The following is a 15,323-nucleotide window of genomic DNA, read 5'->3' on the forward strand; positions in this document are numbered from 1 at the left end:
GAAGGTTCACAGGCTTTTTAATGGTGTGATGACTACTTCCCTTCTGAGACCCGATCTAATCGTGACAGCGGCTTCCAGGGTATTGGGAGGGGGTGGACAGGACAGGCGCAGGGCGGGCAGAGGCCGTGCAATGACTGGGAAGTGTGGGGGGTGTTACATTCTGTTTGGCATGTAAACATTCTTCAGTGGCTTCCTAGGGAGGGGGAGGACAACTCCCTGCCCCCCCCACGCCTAAGGGGCTGCTCCTCAGAGCTGAGAAGACTGAGCACGCCGGGGCCCTGCAAGGAACTGGGAAGCAGGGAGCCCATGTTCTTGGGGTACGGCCTTTCTGCACCCCTCTGCACGTCGTGCAGCTGGGGAAGGGAGTGTTCTGAGCTGAGCACATCCTGCATCTGAGCTAGTGACATGGGGCTGTCATGATGGGGAGGTGTGGGGAAGGGGGGATGGCAGTGTGACACTCTCTTATAGAGGAGAGGCTCAGGACCTAGATGGATGCTCCAGGAAGAAGAGGCTGTGGCGGGGAGGGGGGGTGACACTGGGAGATGTGGTTTCCTCTGCCTTGGATCCTCTCTGGGGAGAGGAGCAGACTCAGTCCCCTAGCTGCCCCCCTCCACTGGTCCTCTATTCCTCCCTCCCCTCCCTCCTCCCCTGGTGACATTCAATGACTCAGAGGCCTGAGATCAGTTGGGAGCCCTAACAACGTGTGGAATCCCAAGGGTGGACTGGGTTTTGTGTCTCTGCCAACTCCAGCGCTGGATGAAGCTAGAGGTGGGATGGGCCTGGGGCTATCTCAGGCCCCCCTGACCCTCCCAACTCCAAGCCAGGGTCTTGTTGGTTCTAGGGTAGAGGTGAGGCTGGGGGCCGTACATTCACGGTTCGGTTGGTGGCAAGGAATAGGCCCAGGGCCTGGGTACCAGAGGTCATGCCTTGGTCCCCACCTGGCATGAGCTGATTGTCATTCAGAGAAGCTCTAGGTGGGAGGGAGCGGCCCCTCCTTCACCCCTCTGCTGGACCAAGAGGGCAGTAGAGGGCTTTGGGAGGGCCTCAGGTTGACAAGGAGGACTGTGTCCAAAGAAGTTTCCTGAGTGTTCTTGGGAGCTTCTGCATCAGCGTGGGATGGACCTCGAAGGCTGGACACCCTGGTGTCTTTCCTTGGGCTGGTCTGCAGAGAAGCTGCCCTCTTGGCATGGGAGCAGCTGCCCAAGCCTGCTGACTCCATGAGGAGTGCAGCTGGCACCACCAAGCTGCTCCCGGGCCAGCTTCGTCATGGGCATCCTTCTGGGTGATGATGGATGGATGTGGCCAGACCACTGGGCACACTGAGACCTGCCTTCCTCTTCCCCGGATGTCTTGGTTTGCTCTCTGTGATTCAGGGAAGGACAGAGGGGCCAGGTCAGGAAACAGAGGCTGAGGATGGAGGGCGCCTGCAGGGGCCCTGTCTCAGGTAGGTGGGGTTGGCTGTCCCTTCTGCAGCCAGCATGCTGCTTGCCCCAGATGTAGGCGGTAGGCTCTTGATGAGGTGCGGTGAGCTATGTAGGAGCCAGAAAACAGGAGGCCCCATATCCGTCATGGAGCATGGACCGTATGGCTGGGCTCTGGGCAAGAGGGAGGAGGCTGGAGGGCAAGCTGAGTCAGGAGTGGACGTGGACTAGAACCTATCACACAGCCTACAATCTGGAAGTGAGAAGGGCCTTTCTGCCTCCAGGGGCTGCCTGTCAAGTGGCCAGTTCCTGCTCCTGTGCTCACTGTGGGGGAGTTTGCCTTCACAGTGCACTCCCCACAGCAAAGAGAATGGAGACATCACAACTGAGTCCCTGAACCGCCAGCACAGAGAAAGTGACAAGCAACCGCTCTCCATGTGCATGGAACTCAGGAGAGAAGGGAATTGGCTGAAACCATAGGCAGGATTCAGGTTAGATGACAGGAAGGAATTCCTGATGGTAAGCGGTCGGGACCACTGGACCAGGGAGAGAGTGAAACCTTTTTAAAGCCCCCTTCCAAATTTCCATTGCCCAGGAAGGCAGCCCACACACTTCCAGCAGGTGCACACTGAGGCCCCACCCAAATTCAGAGGGTCTCTGTGCCCACTGCCTCCCACCTGTGTGCCCAGGATGGAGCTGATATTGGGGCAGGTCAGAGCTGTCCCCTCACACCTGAGTAGACCAATGGCCTCTGAGTCCCACCTTCCCAACCTCAGCCTGGCAGCTGAGAGGACTTCCCTGGCCACCAGGGATTGCAGGAGACTGTGGGAAGGCTGGAACCTCCACTTTTGGAATTTGAGGCTGCTTCTTCCACAAAGGGGACAGGGGCAGGTTAGAAGAGGGTTGGGAGGAGAGCAAGACGGGCCGTAGGAGGTGTAAGCAGAGAGCCTTGGGGGGCCGAGGAGCGCAGCCAAGGCCTGGTGGGTGAAAGGTGGTCCGCAGAAGTGGAGTCCTGGGTGAAAAGTGGCTGAGCCTCCCCGGGGCGAAGGGGTCTTGTGAGCCATGTCCCGCAGAGGGATGGCAGCAGGAGGGGAGGGCGTAGAGAGGAAGGGAAGGCAGACCCTCCCGGGTCAGCGGCCTGGCAGGTGCAGGCGGGAAGCTGGGGCCGCGGTGGCGCGCTGCGGGCGCGTAAGGCTGTGCTGGGAGCTTTTCCAGAGTGGCCGGCTGCGGGTGGGGGCCGGGGCGAGGGTGGGGGGCCGCAGAGAGCCGCGGGCGTCATTATCTGGTCCCGGCCCGGCCTTCTGAGGCCCCCGCCCGGCCTTTGGTTGCTGCGCGCTGAGTCTGGAGTTTCCTTCTGGGTCCTTTCTTGGGGCCACCTGAGGCGGGGGTGCCCTCAGGCTGGGCTCGTGCCTGCAGGACCCCCCGAGGTGGGGGACCCCCAGGTCGGGCTTGGTGCGAGGGGGAGGGGCTCTCTTTGCGGGACAGGGACTGGCTTCTGGGGGACGCGCTGGGACGGCGCGCCGAGGAGGCGGGGAGGCCGGGACTGCGGGGCGCCGCGGGCCTGGTGGCTTGGGCTCGCCCTGGGCCAGGGCCAGGGCCGCGGCTGGCGAGCTGTTTGGGGCGGAGGTCAGCAGCAGTGGCCGACTCTGAGGGCTTCTGCAGCTGGAGCCTGCGGAGGAGCAGAGGGCAAAGAAACAAAAAGGAGAGACATTTTCAGAATCCTGGGCACTGACCCTCTGCCAATGAGACTGAAGAGAACAAGCACGGGGTAAACTGAGGCCTGGCGCTCCCACCTTTAGGAACCACACACTTCCACTTCCAGTCTGCTGCTGGAGGAGCCTGCTGCAGCTTTCCCTGAGGGCCCTGTTTCCTCTTTAAACTTCTCATGAATTCTCTAATCTATAATATTCCTGTGTTCACATGAAATACTGTTTTCTCCCAACTATTGAAAGCTCTGGGCTTTATCCTTTGGCTTCAAATGCACCATGGGACACCAGCGGCTGTGTGGGGCCCCACTCGTCCCCGCGACCTTCTCCAAGCCTGGTCCCCTGGCATCCTCTCCAGTCATTCCCTTGAGTGACAAGGCTGAGACCTGAATCAAAATGGAGACAGAGCCCAGCTGGGAGATGGGAGACAACAGATACAGTAGAGGGTCCCTCCTCAATTTTCCGTGGATGCTGGTGTAGGCCTCTGTGGTCACCCTCTGCTCACCTGGGGCTGGCAGGGGTTTCTCACCTGCTGGTGATGGCTGTGTCAGATGCTGGGGCCGCGCCGTGGGGTCTGCTGGGGGTCTGCTGGGCCTCGGCAGGCGTGGGCACGCGGGTGCTGATAGGCCGGGGAATCCGACTCCGGGAGGCAGCTGCCCGCCCTGCCTTCCTGGGCAAGGACACCGCGGGCTCCGAGGCAGGGGTGTCCTCCTCGGAACCCGTGCCTGAGAGCGTCTCGGAGGCACGGCGCTGCTCCTCACTGGAGGAGGATGAGGCCAGTCGCAACAGCAGGCGACCCTGCCTCTTCTCCATCACCAGCCTTGCCAGGTCCTGCTGTGGCCGTGCCCTCTTGCTCCACCGCTCTTTGGCTGACAGCGAGCCCGAGGGCTCTGAGCCTGTGTCTTCCTCAGACAGCAGAACAGGGATACGGCTCCTGGGACGAGGGCCTGGCATGGCATGGCGGCTGGGAGAGATAGCGGTCCCTTTCTTGGGGCCTGACTCCAGTGGGGATGCTGGGGCCAGCCCATCGGCAAGGGCTGGGCCATTGGGCAGTAAGTCTGTGACTACCTCTGAGGGGGTTTCCCTGGGGGGACCAGACAGGGCACAGCTCTCTATCTCAGCCCTAGCCAGCCCTGGCAGGGCCATGCCATTCTCCAAAGGTGCCGGGACCCCCTCCCCAGGTGCCCCCTCAGAGGACACCTCTAGCCCCAGCTCGCCCCCAGTGCTGAACTCCTCAGGCCTTGAGGCCTGTCCTCCGGAAGACATGACGTTGAGGTGGGTTTTCTCCGCAATGTGCACAAAGGTCCTCTCGACTTTGGTGAAGGGTGAGGAGGCAACCGCCACGCCCCCTCCCCCAGTGGGCACTACCCCGGCCCCCAGCCCTGCCCCAGGCCCAGGGGGCTTGGGCTCAGACTTGAGGACAGAGGACAGGGTGCCTGGCTCTGATACGTCCAGTTGGCTGCCAGTGGGCTGGGGTCTCTCGTGCTGAGGGGTGAGGGCAGCCAGGGTGCCCAGGTCGGGGTCAGGGGCCAATTCGGCAGTGACAGGCGACTTCTTCATGTCACCAGGGGAGACGAGCACCAACGTTTTGGAGCCCTCCTCAGGCTCCAGGTCCCCATCGGCCATGGAGGCCCGGCCCCTGGACTCCTTCTGATCGTCAGCCAGCAGTGTTGAAGGGGCGCCCTCCTGGCTCCTGTCAGTGCTCCTCTCACTGCCCTCACTGCTAGAGCCACTGTGAGGCCCCAGTACCTCCCGCAGTGCTCCTGCCTCCTCCTCCTCCACCTCCTCCTCCTCCTCCTCCTCTTCTTCTTCTTCCTCCTCCTCTTCCTCCTCCTCCTCTTCCTCTTCTTCTTCCTCCTCTTCCTCCTCCTCCTCTTCTTCCTCATCTTGTTCCTCCTCCTCCTCTTCCTCCTTCCCATTAGCCTGGGGCTGAATTGGAGCCAGCGGGGTCTGATGGGTTGTGAGCAGCATGTGCGAGAAACCCACCCTCCGGACCCTGTGCAGAAGCCTTGCCCGCTCTCGATAATCGGAGAGGTCTCTCTTGAAGTCCTGGTAGGGCAAACTCAGAGGCACAGCTCGTGGGAGGCCATTCACCTCAAACGGGGATGCCACAGAGAACACCTGCAAGGGGCACACACAGGGACCCGCTGAGGTCACCCACCCTCCTGGGCCAGGGAAGTCCTCAACTGCTCCCCCAGGCTAGGAAACCCCCATCTATGAAGGTGGGCACCCGTCCTGTTTCATTCAGTGCTGTATCCTCAGAGCCTAGGATGGTCTCTGGCTCCTGGGAAGTATTCAGTAAACCTCTAATGAATAAGTGTGTCCAAGCTCCTGGTCCCCTGAGGTCCCAAGCTCTGATCCTGAGCCTGATCCTGGTGGCTTTTCTGTCTCCCTGCCCTCTCCATTTAACCTGCCCCTTCCCTCACCATGATCATCCTGACCCCACAGCCAACCTTAGAGTTTAATCTAAGGATAGCAGAAAATCATCACCGTTTAGGTCAGCCCTCCCCTTTCCAGGTAAGGAACCCAGGCAGAGGGTCTGTGCGACTTCCCACAGGTGGCTAGCCTGCTCTATCCCTCATGGGGTGCAGTTCCTCTGGGCTACCAGAACCTATGCTGGACAATAGTGAGGTTAGGGCTCTGTCACTGTAAAAGTGCAGGCTGGGCCCCTGGAGCACCAACCTTCCTTCCTGCCCTGGTCTCACCTGTCAGCCAGGATTTTGTCCAGCTCTTGCCCACAGACTTAAGCTCAATTAACTTTGTCCCTTGTGCAGAGTCCTTGGCAATATGACAATGTCTACATCTCTTTCTGGTTTTAGATTTCCTGCCACATCCTTCATTTCCTCTGCCCTTCCTGACTAGGAAGACCTGACCATCTTGTCAGGAGCAGCTGTGTCTCTTTCACTTTGGTCCCTCCTCTGGCTCTGCTCTGTTTAATCCATAAACATCCCAAGGCACCCACAATGCACCAGGCTGACACAGCTCTGTTCTGCAGTGGGATGGTGCTAACATTGCCTCACACTTTGTTAGCCTTTGTGTACACACTGGGCCTCTGTCTTCCTGAATTAACAACACAACCCATCCAGACCAGAAGCCCTGGGGATACTGATCAGCACGGGAGTTTTGACCTGCTCCGTTTCCGACCTGGGCCAGTTCACCCCTCCTTAGGCAACCTGGTGGTCCCCCGCTCCCGGGAGGTCACCATATTGATGCCGAACTTAGTGCAGACACCCGATCGGCATAGCGCACTGCAGCCCAGAACTCCTGGACTCAAGCGATCCTCCTGCCTCAGCCTCCCGAGTAGCTAGGACTACAGGCGTGCGCCACCGCGCCCGGCGCCCTGGGGATACTTTGACACCTCCAACACCTGCTCGCCTATCCACGGCCTCACTAACCATCTCTGTGCTCCCCAGCCCATTGGCACAGCCTCATCCAGCCTGGTAGTCCCCCAGCCACTGGCCTGCTCTCTCCATTCTGCATTGCCATTCATCCTTCTTCCTGAGACTTAGGTCTGATTCCATCTCTCTCTGGCCCCCACAATCCTCAAGTGGCAGTTCCCTTCCTTGGCTTGGTACATAGCAGTCCCCACCCCCACTCACATCTGGCTCTTACCTTCTGCCTCTGCCTCACTTACTGCTGTACCCCCCTACCCAGTGTCCCAGCCATTCTGATGCCACCAGCACTTTCCTGGGGGCATCATGCCTCTCACACTTTGCCCAGGCAGTTTATTTGCCTGGGGTCCCCCTCATGCCCTCTATTCACATGACAAATTCCAACTCTCCTCCAACAGCTCCTCTTCTGCAAAATCTTCCTGCCCACCCACCAAGCAGACTTCGTTAATCCATCCCTTCTCCTTGTTTGCCTGCATCCTTCTATTCTATGTGCCTGTGTTTATATAGTTCTCTCTCCTGTAAACACAGCCCCTGGAAGGATTTTTCATTCACTCATTCAAGTATTCCTTCAATGTCTGCTGTCCTGATTGCCATGTTATAGGCTGGGAATCTGTGCTGAACAAGGTAGCCATGGTCTTTGTTTTCGTGGAATATGCCATGTATATATTAGAAAAATAAATGGAAGCCTATAATCTCAGCTACTCAGGAGGCAGAGATCAGGAGGATTGTGGTTTGAAGCCAGTACGGGCAAATAGTTTGTGAGACCCTAATCTCAAAAATACCAAACACAAAAAAAGGGGCTGTCAGAATGGCTCAATAGATAAAGCGTCTGGCTAGCAAGCGTGAAGCCCTGAGTTCAAATCCCAGTCCTGCCAAAAGAAAAAAAGAAAAAGAAATGGAGATAATGCACACTCCACAAAGATCTTGATCATAAATGAGGTGGTGTAAACAATGTCCTGCAGATAGCTCAATGAGTTTGAACGCCCTCCCGCATCTCCTTCCTTCTTTCTGCTCTGCTCACCCTGGTTTGGAGATCACTGCACCCTCCCCAGAAAATCCTGTGCACCACACCTTTGTGGTGGGCAAAGGAGCCCCCTGCAGGCTGAGGCTTCAGCGTAAAGAGCACAGAGGTTGGTGAGGAGGGAATCTCCAAGGCTGAACATCAGTCAAGACTGTGACTTCTCCCTCCCCAACTGCCACCATCTTCCTTATAATGCACCATCTGTGAGGACTTGACAGCGGAGGGAGCCTAATGCCAGACAGGGTATCCTGAGAGCCAACAGGACCCCAGAACACCCTGATGGGTCAGGCTGGAGCTCCCTTAGAACTTGGTGCTCTCTACCTCCAGCCTGGAGGTTCTGCCATTGTTTTTTCCACCCTAGCCATTCATTCTTTTTCACTCATTTGTTCATTAGCAAACTCTGTGCCAAGCCTTGGGTTGGAGCGCTTTGTTACGCCCACTTACCAATGTTACAGCCAGAGAAAATGGCTGGCAGAGGTAGAAGACACTGCCACCTTAAGCTTCTGGGTGAATGGGGGCCATAGGTAATGACACTGAGAGCCAGGGACAAATAGGCACAGAACTCTGATCATGCGTCTGTCCTGCCCAGCCCCCCACCTGGCACCAGACATCACCCAGCAAGGATGCCCTCAGACCTCGCTAGACCACACTTTCTCTTATAGAACCTCTGCCTATTTTCCCTGTCCCTTCTCTGATATCAAGGACATTTGTGTTAAACCACCCTTTCCCCTGCCATCTTGCCAGGTCCTAGATCTCTCTGGAAAAGCCCCATCCAGAGGATGAGAATGTGGGGTTGGGAACAACACACACACATACACACACACAGAGAGAGAGAGAGAGAGAGAGGGAGAGAGAAAGAGAGAGGCAGTGCCCACATTGGATGGTCATAGGTGGAAAGCTCTCTCTTTATATCTCAGGTTCCTTGCCTCCTTTTACTTGGTAGAGGAGGAATGCGAACCAAAATCAGTCCTCAGTCATAACATCAGCCTGGGATACTGAGGCCTGGAAGAAACACTGACTTAGGCATTAGTCCAGAACTCTTCCCAGTGTCTCACTGACCTCCACTCCCTATCCCATGCAGAGGAACCAGGGACTCTGGGAAGAAGGGCTCTGAATCTCCCAGTGGACATAGCTCTGCCGTAGGATCACCAGCATAAGCAGGCAGGGTTTTCCGTCTCTCATCTGGCTCCATGCAGAGAGGGGCAGAGCCTACTTCCTCAGATAGCAGCTTAGACCTCTCCCTGCCTCCCTTGGATGCCGCCCACTTGATCTTGTCTCCTTTCATGGCCAGCCATAATGGGACACCCTCTGTGTTCTTGACCCTAGAGGCCTGAGGACACTGTGGGAAGGGCACTGCAGTGACCCCGCCCCACCCTAGCTGGGAGAGAAGCTGCTGGGCTGTGTGCCAGTAAAGGACAGTGAGGGATGGTGGATCTCACACCTTCTTGCTTTCTTGCAGAGGGAGGCTTGGGGGGTGAGGCCTTTATCATTCTAATTTGCTTATTTTAAGCTCCCAGGCCTGGCTTGGCCCAGCATTTGGGGTGTGTGGATTACCTAAGACTGCAGAGCTCAGATCTTATCCTCTTGGTCTGTAAATCAGAAATAAAGCCCAGACAGCTGACTTTTTTTTTTTTTCCAGTCCTGGAGCTTGAACTCAGGGCCTACACCTTGAACCACTCCACCAGCCTAGGTGGGCCTAGTGCCCACCTCCCATGGTCCCCGGCTTTTTGAGAAAAACCCAGACTGGCTTCAAACCGTGATCCTCCTGATTTCTGCCTCCTGAGTAGCTAGGATTGCAGGTGTGAGCACCTACACCTGTCTCTGTTTTAAAAGCTCTCTGGTGATTCAGACAGAGTTTGGTGAAAGACAGAGGTTGTAAGAGTTAGATCACGGGGTGGGGGTGGGAGAAGGACATTCAAGCTGAGACCCTCAGAAGGAAGGAAGGTCCCAGCCCTCCCAGGCCTCCCAGCCCTCTACTAAGTCCCATCCAGAGGGCTGAGGCTGGAATTCCAGCCTCAGTGTCCAGCCCAAGTCCAGTCTCAGCAGCAAAAATGAAGGAAAGGGAAAGGCCAACCCTGGTCTTCCCTTGCCACCAACCAAGCTGGGCTGGGGGAATTTCTGTGATACTGACACTGGGGACAGACTACTCCCATCCCCAATGCTCACAGGGAGCAGGGCTTGATTATCTTGCTTGGACCCTAGCCAAGCCCAGATACCTGGAAATACACATCAGCTCAAAGTCCCAGGTCCAGAGGGTTAGGAAGCTGGAATGGGTAAGTGACAAAAGCAGGAGGGTGAGCTGGCACCCCTCACCTCCCTATTGACCTGGAGGAGGACTTTGTGCCTTCACCACAGCTCCCCCTTCCTTCTCCCCTTTGGGAACTGCCTAGTGCCCACCTCCCATGGTCCCTGCTCTGCCCTGGAAGACAAAACTCCCAAGAAACCCCCCTCCCCCAACTATGCCTCTCTGCCCAGCCTGAGAGGAGAGATGTGGATCAAGTAGCCTCTGGCAGCTCTGCCACCACCGCTGCCTGTTCCAGAGGCTGCTCCAGTCTCCCTGCCTCCTTGACATTCAGCACATCTCTGCCAAGCCAAGAGCCCTCCCTCTGCTCTGCAGCCCACCCTGAATGGAGCCATCCAGGACTCTGGGCACTCTGGCCAGGGAAGAGGAAGGTGGGAAAGTGGGCTGTCTCTACTGGGTCTACAAAGACCTCCACATCTCAGTTTCACCAACCCATCCCCTCCTGCCTAGGGCCAAGAGCTGACAGGTGTGTATGGGGTGGGGGTAGGGTCTCCTAACTGCCCTAGGGATTGGGAAATGCAGCATGGAGAGCCCTTCTGTACCCATGCTTCTTTTAGGCCCAAAGGGGAAAGGTGCTTTCTCTTTTGCAGTTCCTCTGGTGGGGTGGGGGACAGGAAGACCATCCTCCCCACCCCCATTTCAGCCTGTCTCTGCAGTCTCAGACTCTATAATTCTCTCCCTCTCCCCAGCTGTCTCATTGACTGAGTCTTCCCTCCACTCACATTGCATTCTTGTAATCCCCAAGCCCTGAACTGACCCTGCTGGGTGCCCTTCCTCACAGGGACACACTCCCCCAGACAGGCAGCGGGAGTCAGGACAGGCCACAGCAGCCCAGATCTCCAGCCCAGCTGGCAGTGTCCTCACAGGACTCTGGCATCCAGGCTTCCCACCCCCACATCACATTTAGCCTCAAAAGCCTGACCCCCACAGAAAACTAGCCAGTGGACCAAACAGCTTTTTCCTGTCCATCCCTCCCTAGCTAGGTGACAACTGGAGTTGGGCCACAGAGACCAGAGTCCACACAGGGCCTCCCCCCATGAAAGGAGACAGCCAGCAAGGGGAGGTACCTCAAGTTCAACCAGGCCCAAACCCCTGCGGTCAGGTGTAGCTGACCTCAACCTGCACAGCCAGCCCCCGCCCCACGGTCTCTAAGTCAGCAGCATGCCGGCCCCTGCCCTCCGCCCTGCGACCCCCCCAGCAGCGTCGAGGTCTGCATGGGAGGGGGGTGGTGAAAGAAAGCAAGCCGAGGCACAGGTTCCTGGAAGGCGTCTTTAATTAGGATTTGGTGGTACACAAGCTCTCCGGATTGTCTGCATGAACATACAGGGACTTAAAAAGGCACAAGATCCCTCGCACAGCCACGCGTGACGGCGGGGCGCCCCCAGCCCCGTCCGGGCGCGACCGTGTGCGCATGGGTGCGTGTCCGTGTCCCACCCTGTGGCGGCGCCGCGCGTGTGCGTGTCGGTTTCAAGTGTTGGATTTGTACAGTACTCGCAGTCTAGGGGCGGGGGGGGGGGGGGCTCAGTGCATGCTTTTCTACCCGGGCCCGGGGCCCCCGGCGCCGCTATGTACACTAAGGAGGACGCACCCCGGAGAGAAAAAGGAAGAAAAAAAAGCGTCCCATCTTCGTGTGTGGTTTTGAGTTTTCCGTGCATGCTTAGGCTGGCCGGGTGGGGGAATAGTGCAAGCGTATTATACAGTGTTATTGCAGTACAAAAGGGGGCGGGGGAGGTTGATGGTGGCAGGGGGAAGGCTCAGGAATAAACCGGCTGGGTTTCGGGACCTCCGAGAGGGTCCTCTCGCCAACCCCGTTCCATCCCTCGCTGCCCCACGCGGAGTAGGAAGCGTCACCGACGCCACGCGGGGAGGGAATACCGGTCCCTGGAGGGAGGGAGCGCAACAGGGCCCCCGGGGCTGAGCGTCCCCATCCCGCCAGTCCCGCCTTTCCGGGGGCAGGGGCCAGCCCCCCTACCCGCTCAATACTGTCAACTCGAGGCGCCCTAGAACCTCGCCCCTCCTCCCCCACGGAAGCCCCTCCACTGGGGAGAGATCGACGGAGCAAGTGCAAAGGAAGCAGATGTTGGTCCCTGAGTTTTATTTTCGGGGGTGGGGGTAGGGTGGGAGAAGAGCTGAAAGTGGGGGCATGTTTGGGGACCCCCAGGGCCCTTGGTGGTGGATGGGGTGAGGCAAGGGGCGCGGACCGGGGCGTGGGCTAAAGGGGCGGGGTTGGATGGCTCTGGGAGACCTGGGTTCAAAGCTTTGCTCCCCCTCCACTCTGGGCTCTTTGGCATCCAATTGCAAGGCCAATTATGGGGGGCAGCCCTGTGGGCGGTGAGGTAACCGGACCAAGGGTGGGACAAGCAGGCCTTTGGAGCCAGCCCCTCCCCGCCCTGTCCCTCGTCTGGAAGCCCGGAGGGGCGAGTCCCTACCAGTTCCCGCCCCGCCCCGGGGCCAGGGACCCAGCGGCCGGGAACCCGCAGGAGGGAAAAGCAAATAAAAGTGGGTGCGAAGGCGGCGCGGGGCAGTGGGGGGGGGGCGCTAACCCAGGTTGAGTTCTTAGCAGCAGGCAGGTGGGGGCGGGGGCCGGCTCGCGCGTAGCAGCTGGTTAGAGACGGAACGTACATTCGTGGTGCGAGTTTGCGGTCCCGAGTGGATGAAGTGTTACCGCGGCTGCGGAGTGTGCGTGGATGAGTGTGCGTATGAGTGTGTGCGCGCGAGTGCGCGTGTGCCGGTCAGTGGGTGGCCAAGTGACCCCCGTCCCCGCACCCCTCGGCCTGGCCAGGATGGGAGTGACGGCGGAACTGAGCGCGAAGGGAAGGGGAGGAAGGTTCCCAAAGTCCTTGGGGTTCATTTCCCTCTCCTCCCCCACCTCTACCTGGGTGAGGAGTCGAGCTCAGGGTCCTCTTGGACTGGGGAACACAGGGTGGTGCGTGGGGAGCCATGGGGACATCCGAGGGAGGTGGCCCTCAAGGGGAGCTTCTCCCTTAGGGAGAAAAGTACTTTAAACTTCTCAGAGGCTGATTCCCTTCTGAGAGGCGCCTGCCCCTTAGGTTGGGAGTGTCCCAGGTCTAAGTGGAGTTGGGGTGGGGGTGGAGGAGGGTGGGACAGCACAGAATACATTATCTGTGCCTTGCCCCAGTTCGAGCACCCCCACCTGCAATCAGAGCCACACCCTACTCAATCATGGTCCCCTACCTTGACCACCATACAGGTTCACTGATGCCCCTCTGTCTGTTCACCTCAGTAACCCAGGCTCCTTCAGATCCCTGCCTGAGCAAGCAGCACCACCCCTCCCCAGAAAAAGGGACCTAAGCAAGGCAGAGGAGACAGACTGTAAGGAGGGTACTGGGACCAGCCTGGCTCAAAGCTGCCACCGTCCCCCAACCCACCGGGCAGGACTGGGTTTGTTTCCCCCAAAACTGGAAATGCAAAGGGGAACAGACGGGCTTAGGGTGTCGGTGAGTGAATGAGTGCTAAGTGGTTATTGCTGTGAGCCAAGCTGCCGTGAGTTTGTGGGCTGCACTGGTCATTGAGAGTTTTACAGAGCATGGTTTACTGACCTAGAGTCCTCAGAATACGCGCTCTCCGGCTGAAAAACACTGGTCCTGCCACTCACCACTAACAGGCCCCACACACCCAGGCACACCCACATGACACGCACACACCACGCAGCCCCACTGGCAGCCAGCTGCCTCCTCAAAGAAGCCCAGTGGGTTGGAGTTCCCAGGTGCCCCTTTTGAGAACTGCAGCCCTCCACCAGCTCACCATGGTTGCAAAGTGAGCTGGGGTCATCACCTCCTCCTCCCTAGAAACTGGGTTTGTTCAGCTCACATACTGTGTATGTGTATTTTAAAGTTAGATGCCAACTATTAGGAATTGGGAGATTTCACATAAAAACTGACAGACAGTGGCAGCAACTGGTTGAGCTAAGGATGGGGGGATCCCCTGTTTACCACACTGCTCTAAACCTACCAATTCCCTGCCACGGCCTGGCTCCTGTGTGACTTGGTGACAACTGCTTAAAGTCCCCTGCTCAGTGCTCAGGGATGTCAGTATCTGCCCTGTCTGGAAGCCTGACTCCCAGAACCCCAACAATACCACTAAAGTCAGGGTTTTGAACATCTGCTTTCTCAATGCTCTGCCCATCTAGTGACTGCTATGGATACTGGGGCCATGTGAGATCGAGAGGGGACCCTGGGGAGATGGGGTCCAGACATTTCAGCAGATCTCAGTGCTCTGGACACCATCCCATGGCAAGGTAGGATTGGAAAGGAAGGAAAGGATGGCACAAAAACAACTCCCCTCTTCCTAGACAGTGTGAGGAGGGGCCAACAAGAAAGGACCATAAGAAAACCAACATACAGATCAAGACTCCTATAAAACAAGACCTATAGTTCAGCTTTGGCCGGCCAGCTTTTCTATGTTCTTGTAAATGAAAGGTTCCAATTAATCTGTTAAATTCAGTAATGCTGCCTACCTCCTAGGCTAGTCTGAGATTTTAAATGAGTTGATATTGTAAAGTATCAGATCATGGCCTGGCACACAATAAGCACTTTGTGCCAGTGACTGTTAAATAAAAGAAAAATAACTGGAAGACATCACTACCTGCAAGGTGTGAGTGTGAAGTATGAAAACACCATTTCCAAAGTACAACAGAGTGCTGTCTATTTTCAGAGCTGGCTTTGGGGAGGTCAGGCCTTCCCTAAGCAGAGTGTCATTTCTCAAAACAGTCTGGCCTGCTCTCCAGGAATTCCTACAGCAGAAAAAAAAGTGACAACATTGCAGGCTCACAGCACCCCCACCTCGCCTGGGAACCAGGCCCAAACCACAGGGGACTCTCTGCCTACCTCCATCTGAACTTGATCTAACACATGTGGCTTAAATTACTTCAGCAGTTTCCAAAAGTCAAAGCCACCCTAAAAAGACGGTGATAACCAGATCGCCTCCTGTTAGCCCAGAGCTTTCTAGCTTACAAACACTCTACCACAGAGAATATGCAGAAAGATCCAAAATGACAATTTTTTTTTTTTTTTTTTTTTTTTGGTGGGACTGGGGTTTGGATTCAGGGTTTCATGCTTGCAAAGCAGGTGTTCTACCACTTGAGCCACACCTCCAGCTGTAGTTATTTTGGAGATGGGGTCACTCAAACTATTTGCCCAGGCTGTCCTCAAACTGTAATCCTCCCCATCTCAGCCTCCCAAGAAGTTAGGAGTATAGGCATGAGCCACCAGTGCCTGGCTGAGACAATTTTTTGAAAAATTTTGAACCACTCTCCCACAGGGATCAGATATTTTTGGGGTGAAATTAACAGTCCCCCCACCAAGGCTTTGGAAAACAGTAATATGTCTTAAATGATAAAAAAAAAAAAGAAGCTCAAGCCAGTGCCACTGTCTTTGATAAGTCATAAGGCACATTGGGATCTTAGAGTACCTTGGGGTTGTGGTGTCTGAGGTGGAGCTCTGCCAGGGCTGGGTAGTGGAA

The 15,323-nt window shown here is 56.9% G+C and overlaps 1 protein-coding gene across 1 annotated transcript in view; it reads right to left on the minus strand.

The window, feature by feature from the left end:
* The window catches only part of Ttbk1 (tau tubulin kinase 1), a 41,600-nt gene continuing 26,277 nt past the window's right edge, over window positions 1-15,323 (minus strand). The window contains exons 14-15 of the mRNA XM_074082147.1: window positions 3,657-5,248; window positions 1-3,090 (exon numbers count right to left, since the gene is read on the minus strand). Of these exons, the coding sequence (XP_073938248.1) occupies window positions 2,700-3,090; window positions 3,657-5,248 (1,983 nt within the window). The 3' untranslated portion in view covers window positions 1-2,699. The remainder of the gene's footprint in view (window positions 3,091-3,656; window positions 5,249-15,323) is intronic.

The sequence above is a fragment of the Castor canadensis genome, chromosome 8 (genome assembly GCF_047511655.1).
Source record: "Castor canadensis chromosome 8, mCasCan1.hap1v2, whole genome shotgun sequence".
In the NCBI taxonomy this organism is placed as follows: domain Eukaryota; kingdom Metazoa; phylum Chordata; class Mammalia; order Rodentia; family Castoridae; genus Castor; species Castor canadensis.